This window comes from Chelonia mydas, chromosome 13, assembly GCF_015237465.2.
Source record: "Chelonia mydas isolate rCheMyd1 chromosome 13, rCheMyd1.pri.v2, whole genome shotgun sequence".
NCBI classification, from domain to species: domain Eukaryota; kingdom Metazoa; phylum Chordata; order Testudines; family Cheloniidae; genus Chelonia; species Chelonia mydas.
Genome location: NC_051253.2, coordinates 40,770,943 through 40,792,466, shown reverse-complemented (window position 1 = coordinate 40,792,466; position 21,524 = coordinate 40,770,943). Strand labels below are relative to the sequence as shown.

The 21,524-nt window shown below is 46.1% G+C and overlaps 2 protein-coding genes, 1 long non-coding RNA gene and 2 gene segments (V, D, J or C); 4 read left to right on the top strand and 1 right to left on the bottom strand.

Moving 5' to 3' along the window:
- Positions 1-21,524, top strand: part of LOC102940154 (immunoglobulin epsilon heavy chain-like) — a 1,331,510-nt gene that overhangs the window by 640,937 nt on the left and 669,049 nt on the right. The gene's annotated exons all lie outside the window — the stretch shown is intronic.
- The window catches only part of LOC119563587, a 797,667-nt gene that overhangs the window by 127,126 nt on the left and 649,017 nt on the right, over positions 1-21,524 (top strand).
- LOC119568011 overlaps positions 1-21,524 on the top strand; it is a 937,337-nt gene that overhangs the window by 628,861 nt on the left and 286,952 nt on the right.
- The window catches only part of LOC102948108, an 883,083-nt gene that overhangs the window by 600,115 nt on the left and 261,444 nt on the right, over positions 1-21,524 (top strand). Inside the window, exon 3 of one of the 3 annotated variants that reach the window (XM_043526997.1) lies at positions 18,935-18,941. The exons of the other annotated variants lie outside the window; for them this stretch is intronic. Within the exon in view, the coding sequence (XP_043382932.1) occupies positions 18,935-18,941 (7 nt within the window). The remainder of the gene's footprint in view (positions 1-18,934; positions 18,942-21,524) is intronic. 3 annotated transcript variants of the gene reach the window in all.
- LOC122462699 overlaps positions 1-21,524 on the bottom strand; it is a 480,831-nt gene that overhangs the window by 246,941 nt on the left and 212,366 nt on the right. The gene's annotated exons all lie outside the window — the stretch shown is intronic.

Below are 21,524 nucleotides of genomic sequence, written 5' to 3'. Positions count from 1 at the left end.
AGCCTCCTGCGTACATTTCATTCCCTTTATTATAAAACTGATATAAAGCGAAAATGTTCTGACCTCTGCCTGACACTCCCGTTCACTCCCACCCCACCCACTTATCCCTACCCCCACGTCCTCCCACGGCCATTCCCACCTCACAGAGACCCCCACAGCACGGCTCATTCCCCTGCGCTCCATATCTACCCCCCGCCCCCATATCCCTCGTCAACTAAGTTCACCCGCAGAGATTCCCATCAGCAGAGCCTGGGCCCCTCCTCTCTATAACGCATAGATATTAGCTTTTGGAGAGGCTAAAAACTGGTGCCTAGGGATTTGGGATCATTCAGCGTAGGAGTAGATTTGTCCCTGAAGGAAAGTATAATCAGGATCCCACCGTAGTGTGCCAGGCGCTGTACAAACATAGGGAAAACTGCAGCCCTGTTCCCTCTCTCTCACCCCTTGGGCAAGTCATTCCGGTCAATAATGGAAGGAGTTTGTCTCTCTTTTATAAGGAGCGGGAGATGCAAATTAGGGTGAGAGTTTCCTGTTTAAATCTGTCCCTTTCTCTGCCCAGGCTGCACCTGGAGAGACAATCCGCAGCAGCCCCGTGTCTGTGCAGATCCAGCCAATTCCCTGAGAAGTTTCCCCTCCAACATCAGGGAAAATGAGACTTTGGCTCCACTTACTTTTCACTGTAGCGGCTTTGTCAGGTATTTTCTCCCCATGAACACATTGGACATGCTGGCAGATGTGATATTGTTGGCATTAATGTAGTTATATTGTAAACACGATTTTATTTATTTTATTCCTGTTAATTGATGGAGAATGTATTTAACTTGACTGGATCCTTCACTATTCCCTGTTTTCTCTCCTCCCTCATCTCCCCCTCTCCAGGGGCCCGTTCGCAGGTTGTTCTGACCCAGTCGGGTCCCGAAGTGAAGCAGCCGGGGGAATCCACCCAGCTGAAATGCGCCGTGACCGGGTTTGTTCCGAACGACTGGTGGATGGACTGGGTCAGACAGCAGCCGGGAAAGGGACTGGAGTGGCTGGTGCACTATCATAAATCTTCAGTCACGAATTACTACTCCCCCACCATCCAGGGGCGGTTCACAGCCTCCAAGGACAGCACCAACTTCTACCTGCAAATGACCAGCCTGAAAGCGGAGGACACCGCCGTGTATTACTGCGCGAGAGACACAGTGAGGGGAAGCCTGTCTGAGCTCAGACAAAAACCTCCCCCTGCAGAGACTGGGGAAGGGATTTCCTAGGGTGGCGTTAACGCTCCACAACGAGAACGGCCCCAAAATACTCCCCCCCCCCCCCCCCGCCCCCATGGACACCGCACAGAGCTGGACTGGGAGACAGAGGCTCTGCTGACCCCACCCCCCTGGGGAGCGCAGGGAGCAGATGCCCAGGGTGTATTTCTCGGAGCAGGAGGGAAGAACAGGAGCATCCGCCCTCGCGCTGTGGATGCCCCCAGAGATCCACCGGGGCTTTCTGATCAGATACTCTGCAGCTTACGGCTCCCTCCTTCTCCCCCTGAAGTCAGTGGAGACGCTGAGCCCTTAGAGAAGAGCAGTGGGACTGCGGACCCCTGAGGGGAGGATTATGGACCGGAAAGGGGGGCGGTCAGTGATCCTCTATCGCTTTTCTATTGAGACTGATCATTCTCTGTGGTTGAACTTCACCCCTTTTTAGAGGAGCCAGAAGAAGATCCTCTCCAGCTCCGGAGCCCCACCTAAGCCTCCTGTAGGATTTATCCACTCCGGAAGCCTTATGCTGCCCCTCTGCACCGGGATGGTTTTTATCCCATCTCCAGAGCTCTGACCCTTCTCCTCAGACCAAGCCACAGTAACTCCAAAATTACTTCCAGCAATTGAGACAAAAAACCAGAAATATTCCAAAGCACCTTTGCAAAGTCTGTTTCCGCACTCAGTGACCAGGTTATCCTGAGAACGGAATGGATCTATTTTGTTCTCTTTAGTGTTCCACAATAGACCATCTGGTGGTGACAGACACTTCCAGTTGGGAAGGAGGTAACACTTTCTGTTGTTCTTCAGCGTCACTCTAATTAATGGTTTCAGAGTAACAGCCGTGTTAGTCTGTATTCGCAAAAAGAAAAGGAGTACTTGTGGCACCTTAGAGACTAACCAATTTATTTGAGCATAAGCTTTCGTGAGTTACAGCTCAGTTACATCCGATGAAGTGAGCTGTAACTCACGAAAGCTTATGCTCAAATAAACTGGTTAGTCTCTAAGGTGCCACAACTACTCTAATTAATGTGTCTTTCCAGTCTGGCAACACAGTCACAGAGGCTCACAGTTCAACCACTCAAACATTACCTTACTCTATGGGATACATAGGTTATAAGTGACATTAATGCATGCAGCAACTCAGAAGCATTCAATAAAGCCTAAACACTAAACACATTCTTATAATTCTAATACCTAATTTAGCAATACTAGCAAACAGGTGAGACAGACTGGTTCCAATGTTTGTCGGTGTTCATTTTCGACATGGGGACCTTGGTATGAGCTGGAATCTTTTCTGTCAGTGTGATTAGATAGATTAGATAGATAGATAGATAGATAGATAGATAGATAGATAGATAGATAGATAGATAGATAGATAGTGTGACAAAGCTCTGTTCTTGTCTCTGTGGGTCCCATGTTTCCTGGAGGATTTCACTAGCCTCAGAGGCTCACTGTGACACTCCATGTAGCCCTTCTCTCTCTAGAGGTGAGGGTCACAGCCTACTGAGCCATTTTCATCATAAGCCAGTGAGGGAGATGAGGAGAAGCTATCCTCCCTTGCACAGTCTCTGTTATCTCCCAGTCTCAGTGATTAATTGGGGAGGGGGGCAAAGGGGGGAGCCCAGGCCCACCCTCTACTCCAGGTTCCAGCCCAGGGACCCTAATAGTATCAACTATGGTAGCTGACCTTTTAGAAACAGGACACGTACAATTCCCTGGACTACTTCCCCACAGCAGCCCCCACTTCCTCAAGCTCCACTTCACCCTTACCTCAGGGCCTCCTTCCTTGTGTCTGATATGGTGTGTACTGCTCAGTCTCTCCAACAGCACAACTTCCTCCTACAGCTCCTGACATGCGTGCCCACCTGACTTACTGGGAGGCTTTTAACTAGTTTCAGCCAGTCCCTGATTGGCTTCAGGTGTCCCAATCAACCTAGCTGTCTCCACTGCTTTCTGGAAGGATCTTAATTGGCCCCAGGTGTCTTGATTAACCTGGAGCAACTGCCATTTGGTTACCATGGTAACAGGGATTTGTTTTGCCAGGGGCTAACATACCTGTTTCTCATGACTTTCCTATAGCCATCTGGCCTTGCCCCATCACAATAGATAGATAGATAGATAGATAGATAGATAGATAGATAGATAGATAGATAGATAGATAGATAGATAGATAGGATGAATTTCATATTTGCTATAAAGAAAAGGAGTACTTGTGGCACCTTAGAGACTAACCAGTTTATTTGAGCATGAACTTTCGTGAGCTACAGCTCACTTCATCGGATGCATAGGTAAAACTCCCCCAGAACACATGAACGTAATTTTGGTGTTCATCAGGGTAGCTCCATTGAAGTCAATGGAACTGAGGGTCTGGTTCCTCTGGATTCTCAGTGTCTTCATCTTCAGATGTGCAGTTCCAAACCCCTCTAGTGATCTCTTGAGAGGATGTGCAAAAGCCAGGTAATTCTTCCCTGAAAATCTTCTGGATTCACCTTCAATGTCCACCATTATGGCTGGGCCTGACAGGCTGCCAGGAAATGACAGGAGCCAGCCCAATGTATAAAGTTGGTGCATTTTCTGAAGATAATTTAAAAGTCATTCACTCTCTCCAAGAATAATTCCCACTGCAACCTGTATTTACAAATGAACAGCCTCTGACAAGAGGACAGTGCAGTGTATTTCTGTCTGAAAGCTGCACAGAGGTGAAGCTTATTAAAAGTTAATGCAAGACACACAGTGTCTCTGTCTCCCAGCAGGGGGCAGCAGGCTCTCATAAACTCAATATGAACAGAAAAAACATTTATCCTTCTAAAAAGAAAAGGAGTACTTGTGGCACCTTAGAGACTAACCAGTTTATTTGAGCATGAGCTTTCGTGAGCTACAGCTCACTTCATCGGATAGCATCCGATGAAGTGAGCTGTAGCTCACGAAAGCTCATGCTCAAATAAACTGGTTAGTCTCTAAGGTGCCACAAGTACTCCTTTTCTTTTTACGAATACAGACTAACACGGCTGTTACTCTGAAACCTGTCATTTATCCTTCTGCAGTCCTAGGTCCTGAATATGAGCTAAGGCACACCAGTGTAAATCCAGAGTAATTTCACTGAAATCAGTAGAGTTGCACTGGTGTAAAGAACCAGTATCAGCTAAATCTCCAAGGATGGTATTTTCAAAGCAATCTAAGGGAATTTACTCTGATATTTTCAAAGGAGCCTTTTCAAAGTAACCAACAGGAAATTGGTCTGGTATTTTCAAATCAGCCTAAGGGAATATGGGCTGGGATATTCATAGAAGCCTAAGCGATTTAGGGCTAGGATTTCAAGGAGGCCTAATGGAGTTAGGTGCCCAAATGCCATTCAAATTCAAAGGGAATTTTGCACCTAACTCTCTTTGAAAACTCCCTTAGAATCTGTTGAAAATGCCAGCCTTGGTATCCAACTCCCATTGAAAATCAATGGGATTCTGGCACCTAACTCCCTTTAAACTTCTTTGTAATTTTCAGGTTTAAGCATGTATGTAACTTTAGCACCCATTGAATGCCAGTGTATATTTGGGCGTTCTCATGCAGTAAAGCTCTCAGCCTCATTATTAGATTATGGCAGTGAGTAACACTGTTGTACAGATATTTTTTCTATGTCACGTTTAAAAGTACTCTCCTTTGAATCTTTCTGCAATTCTTTGTCAGGTTTTCCCTCCTTCCCCCAATCCCTCTGACACCATCTCTCCTTTTTCCTGTCCTCTGTTTGCCTACTGGCACCAAAACCCTAAAATGGGATTCTGAAGCCTAAAAGAATTGGACACCCACGTCCTTCTGATTTTCATAGTGATTTAGATACCTATTTCCCACTGAATTACAAAGGGATTTGTGTGATTTACTCTCTTATGCTCGTTTGAGAACTCCAGGCCCTGTTTTTATTCTAAGAATGGTATCTTATTAGCATGCAAAATTTACACATTTTAACTCATAAACACACATAACATGAAATCCCACAAACAGTGGAGACTACTGGCTCAGAAATATTAATTCCTCTGTGTCACAGTCTACTGAAATTGACTACTCTCCCCTCATGATGGAAATTAAATTATCAACATTCTTTTTTCTGGCTCGAATCTCATGTAAGTAGATTTTTAAATCAATATTATTGTCTTCTTTAATGTGCTTTATGGGGTGGAATTTGATCTGTAGTAATTTAACATAGCCGCATTGACTTATACTTATATTTGCTCTATCTATCTATCTATCTATCTATCTATCTATCTATCTATCTATCTATCTATCTATCTATTTATCTTCATACTCTCTGTCTCTCTGTCTCTCTCTCTCTAGCTTAAAATTTTATTCTGATGACAATCACTGTAATTTCTGATCAGCTTCATCTGAAAATTAATAGTAATCACAAAATTCCTAGTGGACTTCATGGAAAATATGGGTCTTCCAACTTTTGAGGCTGAAAACTCTGCTAGGGGAAGTTTTTTTGGATGGTTGTTTTGTTGGCTGTATTTTTGTTTCAGGGGGTTGGGAAGATTTAGATGGGGCTAGGGTAGAAGGGGGGTAACAAGAAGTACTCTGTCATTCTCACCATAGTGGAAATCTTTCTTGAGCAGGTTGGATGTGCCACTTTCCCTAAAGATGTTCAGACTCCAGATATGCCTAATCTAGCCCAATATGTTGAGTGATATTCTTTATTCCAATATCTCCTTTGGTTCTTTCCTAGGTGCCCATTCACAGGTGGCTCTACCCCGTTCTGGCCCAGTACAGTCAGTTCCTGTGGGATCCACCCAACTCAAATGCTCAGTGAGAGGTTTGGACCTCAGCAATTATAATCTGTATTGGGTCAGGCAGGCTCCGGGGAAGACAATGGAGTAGCTGGTTTATTATTATGCTCCAGATAACAACCACTACTCCTCTGCAATCAAAGGATATGACAATTTACATCACCTGGGGATTGGTGCCCATTGCATCTAATGGCTCAATGGCCAATTGTCCACAGCTGGTTATCTAGCCCATTACATAAGAAGGGCCATACTGGGTCAGACCAAAGCTCCATCTAGCCCAGTATTCTGTATTCTGACAGTCTCCTGTGCCAGGTGCCCCAGAGGGAATGAACAGAACAGGGAATCATCAAGTGATCCATCCCCTGTCACCCATTCCCAGCTTCTGGCAAATAGAGGCTGGAGAGACCTTCTCTGCCCATCCTGGCTAGCAGCCATTGATGGACCTATCCTCCATGAATTTATTTAGTTTTTTGCTTTTTTAACTTTTCATTGTGTCCAATAGCGTGACAGCTGACTGACCCCACTGGGGATCTGGCTCTTTTGAACTCTTTTTAAAATAGGGCCCCATTTTATGCTCCCCACCACAAACACGCCTTACGCAAATCAGGTCAGTCAGTTCCCTGTTTAAACACAGAATGTGGTGGCGGGTGCAGCTGCATCTGGTCTCACTTCGGGTGGCTGACATTTGAGCCTGCATTTCAGAGTGGATTTCTGCCCAGGAGACATGAGAATTAGCATAGCCCTCACTGTCCTGGTTTTCTTCCCATCATGTTAGGCCTGGATCTTAATTGCCTGAGAGAATTAATTCTCCAAAGATTCCTGCTGTCATTTTCTGAAGTGCCTAAGGGTGTTAGGCGCTCAGCTGCCGTGGTATTTAGGTGCCCAGATTACACTGATTTATAAAAGGGAATTTTGATGTCCTTCCTTCAATGAAATCAATTGGCATTTAGGCTCCCAACTCCCATTGTCGTGCAATGGGAGCCTAATTCCCTTAAGACCCTTGGAGGATCCCAGTCTCAGTGCAACACATATTGACCCTGTGTCCTTTCTTTCTACAGATGTTTACTCCCAGATCAAGTTGGAGGAATCCGATGGGGGAGTCAAGAAACCAGGGGAGACCTTAAAACGACCTGCACTGTGTTCGGGTTTTTAGTCACTGGTTACGCAGTGAACTGGGTCAGGCAGCCAGCTGGAAAATCGCCCCAGTGGATGGGGATACTTTGGGGTGGAGGGAGCACGGACTATAATCCAGCTCTTGGAGGCCGGATCAGCATCAGCCGAGAGGCAGCAAAAAGCCAAGTCTACCTGCAAGGGAACAGAGTGGGAGAGGAGGACAGTGCAATCTATTACTGTGCCGTGAAGTACGGCCTTGGAGCACAGTAACCCACAGTGACTCCGAGACCCTGCAAAACCTCCCTGCTTTGAGGGAGAGACGGGGTGTGACAGACAGAGAAAGAGGGAGGCAGAGATAAACGAGTGTGGCAGAGATCATTACTGTGACAGTGAGAAGGAGCGAGAAACTCTGTGTGTGTGTGTGTGTGACCGAAAGATAGTGAGAGAAACAGGCAGTGTGATAGAAAGACAGAGTGAATGAGTGTGACAGTGAGATAGAGAGATAGTGACTGTGACAGAGACTGTGTGACAGAGGGACATAGAGAGAGAGTGTGCAACAAACAGACTGATGGAGTGTGACAGTGAGAGAGATGGAGTGCGACAGAGAGAGATAATGCGAGGGACAGAGAGGTGAGGGAACAGATACAGAGTGTGACATAATTCAACAAAGAGAGTGTGTGACAGAGGGACAGATAGACAGTGTGTAACAGACAGAGAGAAAGAGACAGTGTTACTGAAAGAAAGACAGAGAAAGGAACAGAAAGAGAGTGTGAAAGCAAAAGGAAGTTCGTGACACACTCTCAGATTCCCCAAGGCTGCTTCAGGGTAAGGACTTGACCCTTTAAAAACTGTCCCATCCCAGGAGTTGAGGGCATGGTCCCTGTTCCAAGGAATCCTGGGTGAGATTTTCAAAGGAGTCTACAGGGGTTTAGGCAGGAATTGGGCACCTCATTTTCCCTGTGTGCCAGTGAAATTCCTCTCATCACGATTTATAAACAGAGACATTCGAAAAATTTACAAAAAGCACAGCCCTTAATTTGTCTTCATCACCAGTCTGTGAAGCCAGGAAGCCTCATGCACCCTATATGACGGGCAGGGAAACTGAGGCAGGCAATTACGGAGAAGAAGGGCCCTGTGGTTTAGGTGCTCGGCTGTGAATCTAGAGACACAGACTTCCCTCATGGCTGTTTCAATGGGTATTAGGCACATAGATGCTTTGGAAACTCCACTAGGAGCCTAAATATCTTTAAAAATCTGGCCGCAGGTGCCTACTCGTCTTTGAAAACCCTAACTGGGGGCATATCTGCATCTTTAGGTGCCGAAACACCTTTGAAACCTTGCCCTTACTCCCTGTGCTTCCGTTCCCCGCCTGTAAAAGGGTGATCATTGTATTCACAGTGGTGATCTGAGGATAAGTACTCTGAACATTGTACCTGTCACTCAAGAGAAGATGCGTTTTTGGCACAAATGCTTTAGTCAAGTACAAGCTACTGGGCTCAATAGAGTGACCGCTGGGTGAGATTCTTCGGCGTGTGCTGTAGAGTAGACGAGACTAGACGATCTCATGATCTCTTCTGCCCTTGAAAACTATAAACCGTTCAGGTTCAATGGGAATGGGAGGCATATACATACCTTAGAGAGATAAGGAACACAGAGAAGAAGTGAGTTGACCAAGGTCACAGAAAGAGTTTGAGAGAGAAAACGCACTAGGAATTGAACTCGGCTCTCCCGAAGTGTAGCCCAGTGCCTCATCCCAATACCATCCTTTCTCTTTAAATCCTCTGACTGTAGCCCGCCCTGTAATGAAAAAAACAGGGATCGTTTTAACATCTTTTCTGTGGGATGACTTATTCCAAAGGGAGCTCACATTTTTATAGGACATATTCACAGAAAGCTAGGCTGCAATAAAGGGCGTTTTTTGTCATAACATCTACAGCTCTTCCTAGACAATCCCTTCATTAATTCTTTGTGGATGGAACCAAGGTAGGAATGGACAGCTCTTTCTAAAAGAATATCCTCTAGAAGTTACAGGCTTTACGTACCTATACTGCTTTGCACAATGGGAGCCTCCTCCAATGCTAGGGCTCGGAGATATTATGTAGTGATTATAATTAATTAATTAATTAATAAGTTAAACTAGTGGGTGAAATTCTCTGGCCTGTGTTATGCAGAAGATCAGAGCGGATGTCCATAATGGTCCTTACGTTCTATGGATCTATGGCAGCAGCTGAATTCATTTCTCCAAACCAAGGGGCACAGATATGTCTCAAGGGAATATCCCCATGTACCTATCATCTGAGAGGCACTAGCATGTCCTGCAAGGGGCTCCCTACCTAGCCAGAGCTCCCCATGCCAGCCCCTTTCATCTCCCATCCCCGCTGGGTGAAGCCCACATGCAAATCCCTGCCCCGGGGGCTCCTGGTTAAATACAAACCCCTGATTCTAGGAGCCTCAGTCTCTCCCCAGACTCAGAACTGGCGATTCCGACAGGGAAGTTTTCCTTTTTAATTAAACGATATGAATTTATTATTGATTTTCCTTTTCTTATTGGCCACTCCAGTGTGTAAGTATCTTCCAATAGGGGGAGGCGGGTGTATAGATATAGAAAAATGATTTGGTGAAGGAATTAGGATTGGTGGGAAACATGGCGGCTTTTCTTCGCAGAAAATGTAGACGTTTCATCAAAATAAAAATGAAAATATTTCTGATTTGGCAAGGGGAGACCAAAGTCCCTTTGGCTAAAAAATGCTGAAAGTCAGAAAATTTAGGATTTCTATAGAGAAAATGAAATCCCACAAACCCAAAATATTTCAGGGTGGTTGTTTTTTGCATGACTAAATTCCAACGATGAAAACCAAAAATGTTTCGTTTTTGCCTTAAAATTTTGGGTTTTCAGTTTACTGACAAAAAAATAGAAATGTTTGGAAGAAAGCAGACATGCTCTGTGAAAGTGTTCATTTATTCAAACAAACAAACAAAAACAAAACAAAAAATCCCCCAAAAGACTGAGTTTCCATGGGGGGGGTGGCGTGCTGATGGAAATATTAGACCAGAGTTAGCAGAAATGCAATTCTTTGTTTTCTTCTAGGTGTCCTTTCTCAGATCCAGCTGGTGGAGTCGGGTCCAGGAGTGGTGACACCTTCTGCGTCTCTCACACTCACTTGCACCATCGCTGGGGATTCGGTCAGTAACCCCCACTGGGGATGGGTCCGCCAGCCCCCGGGGAAAGAGCCGGAATGGCTAGGACAGGGGCACTTCAGTGGCTCTTCGTGGGCCACTCAGTACAACCCCGCTGTGCAGGGCAGGGTGACAGTCTCTGCAGATTCTTCCCGGAACTTGTCCTACCTGCACCTGAACTCGCTGACGGCTGCAGACACCGCCACCTATTACTGCGCGAAAATGGCCTCCGCACAATGATATGTGCTGGAGCAAAAACCCTGCTCGTCGCCAGGAAGGGGAAGCATCTCTCAGCTGTGCCGTAGCGCCAGCAATGCGCTAGCAAAGCCCTAGGCTGAATCAAACAGAAGACGGGGACGGTTATCTCCATTTTTCACGGTGGGAGGGGGTTGCCCTGGCACCAGGTGAAATGATTTGCCCAAGGTCACAGGCTGAAATATGAAGACAACCCAGGAGTCCTGGCTCCCAATCTAGCCTGCTCTAACAGCTAGACACCGCTCTCCCTCAAGAGCTAAAAGCCAAAGGCAGGCCTCTTGATTCCCATCCTCTCTCTTATAACCGCTACACCCAACTCTCCACCCACAGTTCCAAATAGAAACAGAATCAGGGATCTGACTCCCGGTCCCCCTGCTCCCACCGACGGGACCCCACTCGCCGCCTACAGCAGGGAACAGAACAGAACCAAGGTCCTGATGCCCAGTCCCCTCCCCTAACTGGGAATGAAACGCAGGAGTCCTGAATCGTACTCCCCACTGACCTAACCTGTTGGACACCAACTTTCCTTCCAGAGCTCAGCCCAGAAGACAAGAGTCCCTCTGCTTCTTACCTCTAAAAAAGAGAAGAGAAAAGAGAGGATAAGGCTGAATATTGTCAAAGTGCACACATCTCCCAGTGAAGTAAACCAAAGCTGGAGAAAGGTTTATTTTGTGGTCAAGGAACTGACTCAGGAGAGCTCGCTTTAGTTCTTAGCTGTGTCACACACTCCCTGTTCGACTTTGGTCAAGTCACTGAAACTGGGATTTTGAGAGGAGCCTAAACGATTTGCCCAATTCATTTTGAGTTGAGTGCAGTGAAACTCCGGGCCGAAACCTCTCTGTGCCTCAGTTTCCCATTTGTAAATGAGGATAATAATTCTGCCTTTCTTGTCAGCGTAGAGCCTGTGAGATCTCTGAGTCAGGGACTGTCTCCTACTATGTGTCTGTGGAGCCCCTAGGACAATGGGGCCCAAAACTTTCTTGGGGCTTCTACTCTAACAGAATTAATAATACCAACGGATATGTCTCTGTCATTCCTTCCAAATCTGATACCAGGTGCGTGAAACCTGCATGCAAATCATTGGTTTCCTCTTTAACGCATAAAAGGCTGAATTTAGGGAGGCGCTGTGTTTGCCCATAAACAGCACAGTGAATTTTCAGGCTGAAAACAGAGGAGAATGAAGTCGTTGTTAATTTTCTTTTTTCTATTAGCCATCGCACCATGGAAGTTTTCCTTGGGTGATAACAGACATCTGATTCAAATAATAGATTTAGAATGGGATTATCAAAGCTACCTAGGGGCTTTTAAATCCCTAGTCTCATTAAAATCAATTGGAATTTAGTATCCTAGCTCCATAGGGGGGCTTTGAAAATTTCATCACCAAAGAGATACAGAGGAGGGATAGATAGATAGATAGATAGATAGATAGATAGATAGATAGATAGATAGATAGATAGATAGAGGGGGTGGATGGGGATAGATAGATAGATAGATAGATAGATAGATAGATAGATAGATAGATAGATAGATAGATAGAGGGCGTGGATGGGGATAGATAGATAGATAGATAGATAGATAGATAGATAGATAGATAGATACATAGATAGAGGGGGTGGATGGGGATAGATAGATAGATAGATAGATAGATAGATAGATAGATAGATAGATAGATAGATAGAGGGGGTGGATGGGGATAGATAGATAGATAGATAGATAGATAGATAGATAGATAGATAGATAGATAGATAGAGGGCGTGGATGGGGATAGATAGATAGATAGATAGATAGATAGATAGATAGATAGATAGATAGATAGAGGGGGTGGATGGGGATAGATAGATAGATAGATAGATAGATAGATAGATAGATAGATAGATAGATAGATAGATAGAGGGGGTGGATGGGGATAGATAGATAGATAGATAGATAGATAGATAGATAGATAGATAGATAGATAGATAGATAGATAGATAGAGGGCGTGGATGGGGATAGATAGATAGATAGATAGATAGATAGATAGATAGATAGATAGATAGATAGATAGATAGAGGGGGTGGATGGGGATAGATAGATAGATAGATAGATAGATAGATAGATAGATAGATAGATAGATAGACAGATAGATAGAGGGCGTGGATGGGGATAGATAGATAGATAGATAGATAGATAGATAGATAGAGGGCGTGGATGGGGATAGATAGATAGATAGATAGATACATAGATAGATAGATAGAGGGCGTGGATGGGGATAGATAGATAGATAGATAGATAGATAGATAGATAGATAGATAGATAGATAGATAGAGGGCGTGGATGGGGATAGATAGATAGATAGATAGATAGATAGATAGATAGATAGATAGATAGATAGATAGATACTATTGGCTTTAAGTTCTCTATGTGCTGTGTAGGTGTCTTTCTCAAGTCCAGCTGACCCGGTGTAGTCCGGGAAAGGGGAAACCCAGAGACACCCTCAGACTGACCTGTGCCGTGTCCAGTGACTCCATTCCCAGGGGTTACTATTGGAGCTGGATTCGGCACCCTCCAGGAAAGAGGCTAGAATGGATGGGAGTCATTAGCTTTAATGGAGAAGTCCTCTATGCCCCTTCGGTGAAAGACAGAGCCAGCATTTCCAGAGACATCACAACAGACACCACAACATATTACTGTAAGAGAGAGGACACAGCAGTTGTCACCATTGCAAATACTGAAAGGTGAAAAACAAACCAACCCTTATTTAGTTCATTATTGCTCAACCATCAAGACTGGACTTTTCTGTATAAAAGAGATGACTAGCAGAAAGAGAAGTCTAGTCTTGATGTGGGAACCATTGGGTGAAATTCCCTGTCCTGTGTTATGCAGCAGGTCAGAATAGAGGCATATATTGATTCCTTATTTACTCCAAAATGCCTAAAACTGATGCCCTTCAGAATAATATTGCTGGATATTCATAGACAGTAGGTAACAGATACCTATTCACATATTCATTTATGTAAAAAAGAGTATGTGGATTGCAACAAATAAAATAGAATCCAACAAGGGGGGGTGCGGGGGGGGGGGATAATGCATTGTTTCCTCTATCCTCTCAGCACCTGTCGCTGTACAATATTCCTGCAAATCCCCACCAATGTTGGTCAGTCTGGGGAGCAGAAAGAGGCTGCCCCACTAGGATCTCCCTACTGCAAGGTTTACATATATCCCAAGGGGCATCCTCGCCTAACTACAGCTCCCCCTGCCAGCCCTGTGTCGTTCTTATGCCCTGTGTGCAGGCAACTGCCATGCAAATCACTGAATCGTCTCTCCTGTTTAAATACAAACGCCCTTGAATTTTTTGTCGCTGTCACAAACCAGAGCCTGAGCTGACCATCTGAGACTGATTTTTCCCACCCTGGTTCACAAAAGAATGTGGGTTCACTCTTTATTTTTCTTTCTCCTTTGGCTGTTCCACCACGGAAGTCGTTGCTGTTTCGTTGGCTGGGGTAGGGCTCCTTCCTGGTAGCAAAACGTTTAAGCAGGAGTTTAACTTTAAACCTGCATCTAGCAGGTTACGTGCCTAACTCCCATTGACTTCCAGCGGCAGTTAGGCGTCTAACCTCTAGGCGCCTGCCCACACCGATTGGTGCCGAAACACGTTTGAAAATCCAGCCCATTGTGCTTTACCCAAATGCTTTCAGTTAAGAATGTGCTTCGATGTTTGTTCAACTTAAATCCAGGCTTCTCCACTCATTGGGAATGTTGATAACCTCTTATCCATTAGCAAATACAACCGAGTTCTAGTTGGTTTTCTCCATCTTTTGCGGGTGTCCGCCTCTCAGAAATCAGGCTGGAGCAGTGGGGAACAGACCAGGTGAAGCCCACGGAATCTGCCAGACGTACTTGTGTTGTCTAAGGTACCTCTGTTGATGATAACAATTGGAGCTGGATCCGGCAGCCTCCTGGAAGGGGGCTGGAGTGGTTGGGAGTGATCTGGAGGAGTGGAGAACCTGGCAGCAGCTCGGGCATCGCAGATCGAATCAGCATCACCAGGAACAGCGCTAAAGGCCAAGTCCATTTGCAAGTGAACAGCATGGAAGCTGCAGACACCGCCACGTGTGACTGTGACAGCACAGAGCAACAGAGCGCTCACGCAAAATCCTTCCTGCCCACAGTCGGCTCAGACCCCGCCACCCAGCCGCCAGCCACACACGGAGCCAGCCTGCATAGGAGTGTGACGGGAGAGAGCGCCTGCTGTAGGCAGCCAGAGACAGAGAGACAGAGAGAGAGAGAGAGAGAGAGTAGATGAAAGCCTGCCCTTTCTCTTTCCGCTTGCGGATTCTGAGCTAGCCAGTGTAACCACACACTGTGAAATTATTTTTAATTTATCCCGCTTCTCTGTTGCCTCGCTTGTGCCACTCCTGGGTCAAATTCTTCTGGAAACGTTCTGCTTTGCATTCTCCGTGACTTTCTAAACAGGTCCCGAACCGGCCCCCTAAAGATTCTTGGAACCTAGCTGGTGTCGATTGGTCCAACGCCACACAAACCAACTGAACTATGGAAATTTACATGATCTGAGGATCTGGACTGACTATGGATTCAGGCAGGAACCAAGTTTAACACAGCACCAACAGAACATGCCTGCTCACTTTCCCCCCACAACAAATACGTGTGCAGGAGAGTGAATTCGGACCACTTATATGACAGACAGAGTTCTTAGAGGCAATCTCACAATTCGGATAGATAGATAGATAGATAGATAGATAGATAGATAGATAGATAGATAGATAGATAGATAGATAGATAGATAGAGGAGGTGTGTATGGGGATAGATAGATAGATAGATAGATAGATAGATAGATAGATAGATAGATAGATAGATAGAGAGAGGGGCTGGATGGGGATAGATAGATAGATAGATAGATAGATAGATAGATAGATAGATAGATAGATAGATAGATAGATAGATCGATCGATCTGCTGCTGAGGTTAGTGCAAAATGACAGTGATAGGTAACGATAATTCAAGTGGCACCCGGAATCAGAAAAGTAACTTGAGCTAAAAAAAAACAAACACCCCCCCCCCACACACACACCTTTTGTAAAGTGTTACCAAAAACAAACATTCACCGGGCAGATATTACCCAGAAGATAAGCCTGGGTCATGTCTTCCAAGGGATCGTGGTACAGAATATATTGGAAACATTATGGAACGGAAGGGGAGAAGGGACAATGTCAGACAATTAAGGTCTTCCGAAGGCAGCAGATATAACTTCACTGACTCGTGTGATCCAGAGAACATTAACATCAGCCGAAAGACTCCCATTTAAGTTAACTGATCTGAATAAAGTCCTTATTAACTAGATATGTATCTAGGACTGTACAGTACATGTGGTGCTTTTGCTAGCAATATAATAAATCTCTATATCACGTGGGGTAGAATTGCGGAGATGGTGCAAGGGAGTTAAATGTCCAATCCTATTGGACTGCGATGACATTTGTGTTCCTAAATCCCCTGGGCTCTTTCCCCAAACAAAGCCACAAGAGAAGCGGTATAATTTCTCTTCTTCAAATATTACTTCATTCCTAAAAAGGCGCTTTCCTGCACTTATATTTGGCTGATAATCTCAAAGACCTTTAAGAGAGTTAAATGATGAAATCCTATTTATTAAAAAACTAGTTTCGAAAATTTCTCACAAACACCTTTGCTGAGCTGAACACACGGTCTCAGGGGGACACGAGTCCCAGGAGAGATCCCCATGTGTAGGCACAGCTCACACCCTGCTATCTCTTATATTGACGCTGCGAAACTCGCATGCAAATCACTGCCCCGGAGGATTCCTGTTTAAATACAACCGCCTGATTGGAGAAGCCTCAGTCTCTCCCCAGACACAGAACTGCCCGGTTCTGGCTGCTGGGGACAGTTTTCACCTTCACTTAAGATGAACCTGCTACTGGTTTTCCTGTTCATGCTGGAGGCCTCTTCAGGTACATGTCTACTGGGGGTCAGGAGGGTTCCTTGCTGCGGCGACTCCAAAAGAGGAGATGTTCAAGGCAGCCTAAGGGAATGAGGTGCCCGGATCCAATGGAATTCAGTGGCATTTAGTTGTCTCACTACCTTAGGTGTTGTGGCAGGGTGTTTAATTTTCACAGGTTCCCCACTCCCAGGGGTTAGGAGCCTGGCTCAAGGATTCATTTCTCTGTTTCCTTCCCAGGTGTCCTCTCCCAAGTGCAGCTGCGGGAAACGGGCCCGGGAGCGGTGAAACCCGGGCAGTCCCTGACACTCACTTGTACCATCTCCGGAGACTCGGTTTCTAGCGACAGCGCCGCCTGGCACTGGGTCCGGCAGCCGGCGGGGAAAAGGCCGGAATGGATGGGACGCACATGGTACAGGTCTGGCAGGTGGCACACTGAGCACCCCGGCTCTCTGCAGAGTCGAACGACCATCACACCAGACCCCGCCAAGAACCAGGTCTCCCTGCAGCTCCGCTCGCTGACAGCCGCAGACACCGCCAGATATTCCTGCGCCAGGCAGCCGCACACACACAGTGACACAGAGCAAAGCAGGGACTGGTACAAAAAGGGGAAGCGGATTCCCCCTCCCCCAATAAAACACCATGTAAATCGAAAGAAAATGAAAAAGGGAGGCGAGTAAGGCATCTGACGGAACTTCTTATCTATCTGTGGGCCAAGGCGCTGCCACAAAGAGGAGGATCATGAGCTTTAGTGACATGCCTCAACCCCCTGCTGGCAATATTTCCAAAACCTCCTCCAGCTCCTGGGCAGCAAACTTCCGTCTTTCAGATCTCCCAAGGGCTTTACAGACAAACCCACAAACAATTCCAGACCTTCCGCGCTGGACGGGAATGAGAAATAGCGAAAGAGACAGCAAGGGACAGACTGAAAAACTGATGTTGATCTGCAAAGTTTTGAAAAAGCACCTACTTGAATCAGCAACCGAGGAGCCAGATTCTTAATAGGATTTAGGTGCCAAGCAAATTTTTAAAAGCCCTTAGGAGCCCAAAAATGTATTGATTGCAATGGGCATTGGGCAGCTAGGTGCTTCTGAAATTCCCACGTAGCCTGCATGCCTTTAAAAAACTGTCTCTTAGGGATATGAGTTTAGAAACTTGGGATACGAGCTGTCACAAAGTCCCCGGGGCGATGCTCTGGAACTGCTCCCCATGAAGCCAGTCAGGACTCTGGGGAAGTCTCCTTTCTGGGAGCAGCCTGTCTGCAGGACACACAGCTCACACAGCTTCCACCTTCCTGGGTCTGACCTCAGAGCATTCAGCATCCTCTGCCCCTCCGAGCGCTTCCCACAGCAAGTCCGCCCAGGCGGGGCTCCTGGGGAAGCCAGAGGGTCCTGCACCCCAACTCCGCAGTCAGACGTGACTCTCAGCCAGCCAGGAAAACAGAAGGTTTATTAGACGACAGGAACATGGTCTAACACAGAGCTTGTAGGTGCAGAGAACAGGACCCCTCCGCTGGGTCCATTTTGGGGGTCAGTGAGCCAGACAACCACGTCTGCACTTCACTCCTCGTCCCCAGCCAGTCCCAAACTGAAACTCCCTCCAGCCCCTCCTCCTCTGGGCTTTCCCCTTTCCTGGGCCAGGAGGTCACCGGATTCCTTTGTTCTCCAACCCTTTAGCTCTCACTTTGCAGGGGGGAAGGGCCCAGGTCATCAGTTGCCAGGAAACAGGGTGTCCGCTATTCTCTGTGTCCAGACCCCTGCACACACCTGCCCTCTAGGGCTCTGGAATGATCATACACCCTTATCCCACCACCTAGATACTTAAGAACTGCATAGGGGAAACTGAGGCACCCCACACTATTCAGAGGAAACATTAAGAACAGTCCCGCTTCGTCACACAAGTCCATGTTGGCCAGGATGTTAAAAGGGACCTAGAGGAATGAGGTGCCAGAATCAGGCAGAAATACCTTAGGAGTGGGGCAGCTGTCACCCCCGAGACACCTTTCCAAATTCTCAGCTCTTATTATTTTTCAAGACATTCAGATAGCAGTGTGATACGTCAGAGAGAGAGAGAGAGAGAGAGAGAGCGAGCAATAAAGTTATATTTATTCGGTTCGTTTACTTGTCCACGTTACAACGTGGAACTTGTACAGATACCACAATATAAGAATCAAGGAAGCTAGACAGACAGCCATGCAAGACGGACAGTCCAAGCCCCATGACTCTGAGAGACAGGAGGATCCAATGTTAGGGTGCTAACCTGGGCCGCAGGCCACCCACTTTCCATTCCATCCACCATCACAACCTTTCTGTGTGACACTGGGCAACACGCTAATGCCTCAGTTCCCCATTTGCGATATGTGAAGTGGGGTAGCCATACTTCACAAAAGTATTGTGAGTATAAATGCATTTCAGATTGTGGGGCACTTCTATACTACGGTAATGGGAGATAGATAGATAGATAGATAGATAGATAGATAGATAGATAGATAGATAGATAGATAGATAGATGACCAGAATGAAACAAGGAGATGATATTTGTCAGCATGATGGGCAGATTCACCACACTAGCTGGAGATCCATTCTCAAGTACTTTGTAGGCACAAAGCCAAAGGATAGTATTCATTGTGCTGTGATTCCAGCATGCTAAAGGAAATAAGGAAGATGAGCAATAACAGTTTGGTAAGGCAGAAATAGGGGGCCTTTTCTAGACAGAATGTGAATCAGGGAGCCATACGGGGGTGGTGAGTGATGCAAGATGAAGTGATTAGGGAGACGAGAGACAGATAGACAAATATAAAGAAAGAAGGGGAAAGAGAGCTAGAGAGAAGAAAAAGAAAAGGAGGAACAGACAGGTGGGCGTGCATACAGATAGAGGTAAAGACGGAGATTGGTATGTATGGGATGTATTTGGCTAGAGAAAGTGAGACTTTGTTATGAAAAGCTTCACTTAGTGTGCCCTATCTAAATAGCAGCTCGTAAAGATCCAGAGAACTGTTGAGCTATTCACTTCTGCTTTTTTTCCAGTGTTAATCATGGATCCTTCCCTTTTTCCCCCTTATCCTGCTTTCACCGCCAGCCTGTGAGTATTTGGGGAGTGGGTGGTAGGGGCACAAGTCTAGGCTCACAAACTTAGAATCAGTTCCCTGAACCATCAGAGATTCCCTGTGTGACTGTTGACAGTCCTTTAGAACCAGATTTTTAAAAGTGTCCAACCACCTAGAGATGCCTGGTGGGATTTTTAGAAATATCTAGGTATCTGACTCCCAGAAATGTAAATGTTAGGTGCACTTGTGTGAACCTCACTAGGCATCTGTCTACATCTTTGGGTGCCTTAATACCATTGACATTATGGCTCTGGCCTATTTTACAGATTGACTGAGCAGATGCTTATGTTCCATTGACTTTCAATGGGAGTTAGTGTCCTACATCACTCAGGCTCTTTGGCAAATCCCATTAGGTATCTCTTGGCATCTTTAGGCACCCATGAAAATCTGCCTTTGGTAAACCTTGCATCAAATGGGGGTAAGAGCACTTTTCTGTCTCACAAGGGTGCTGTGAGGATAAGTGCACTAAAGATGCTAGGGAAAGGGGGAAAATAGAATTACTTGGACAGCTGCTGTAGTATGTAATTCATAACTGGATCAATAGCTTTGAAAAAAGTCAACATACCCCCTTCTCTCAGTCATTTTCTCCCAAGTTCATCTGATACAGTCTGGTCAGGGGTGGTGAAGCCCTGTGACCCTGTCACACTGAGCTGTGCTGTGTCTGGTTACTCCATCTCCAGCAGGGACATTGGGCACTGGTTCTGCCAGCCTCCCAAGAAAGGGCTGGAGTGGATATTGTGCATAAACTATGGGTTAGGATGAGGGTAATCCCCATCTTTCCAGAGTCGTGTGGCCATCTTCAGAGACACCTCAAAGAATAAGTCTTGCTGAGAGCTGCAGACACCGCCACATATTATTATTGTTCATGACAGATGGAATTAATCTCTGTGAAACATTTCATAACAAAAACACACGGCTATTAATGGTTTTATATAGACCAATCCCACTTGTTTCACTGCACCATTGTTCTGGATGCTGAACTTCATGTTTACCTGTTGCTTTCACCATGACTGATAAATTCAGACATAATCAGTAAATCGGAAAAGTACAGAATAATATAAACATTGTACTATAGAGTTGCATCTTCTCTAGTGGCTGGGATTCCCTGAAGAGCTTAGGCACCTGAAACAAATTAATTACAATCTATGTACTTTTATGTTCCCCCGATCACAATAGCACCCCAGTAGCTCACAATACTTTAATTCCTTTACTCTCATAATACCTCTGAGGGACGGAAATAGAATAATCCCTTTGTATTGATGGAGGCACCGAATGAGAATAAGCGCCTTTCCCAAACACACACCAATTTGTGGGAATTTCACCCAGATCTCATAATTTCCAGACCAGTCACTTAGTTGGTGCATGTCTGGAATATCTCTGTGCAGCCATTTTAGCTCCCCTCATTCTAGTATGAGGGTGATTCATAAACATTAATAACCATTGTGGTGAAGCGGGACTGTTCTTAATGTTTCTTCTGAATAGTGTGGGGGTGCCTCAGTTTCCCCTATGCAGTTCTTAAGTATCTAGGTGGTGGGACAAGGGTGTGTGATCCTTGCAGAGCCCTAGAGGGCAGGTATGTGCAGGGGTCTGGACACAGAGAAAGGCCGACACCCTGTTTCCTGGCAACTGATGGCCTGGGCCTTCTGTTTTCCTGGCTGGCTGAGAGTCACGTCTGACTGCGGAGTTGGGGTGCAGGACCCTCTGGCTTCCCCAGGACCCCGCCTGGGCGGACTGGCTGTGGGAAGCGCTCGGAGGGGCAGAGGATGCTGAATGCTCCAAGGTCAGACCCAGGAAGGTGGAAGCTGTGTGAGCTGTGTATCCTGCAGACAGGCTGCTCCCAGAAAGGAGACTTCCCCAGAGTCCTGACTGGCTTCATAGGGAGCAGTTCCAGAGCATCGCCCGGGGACACTGTGAC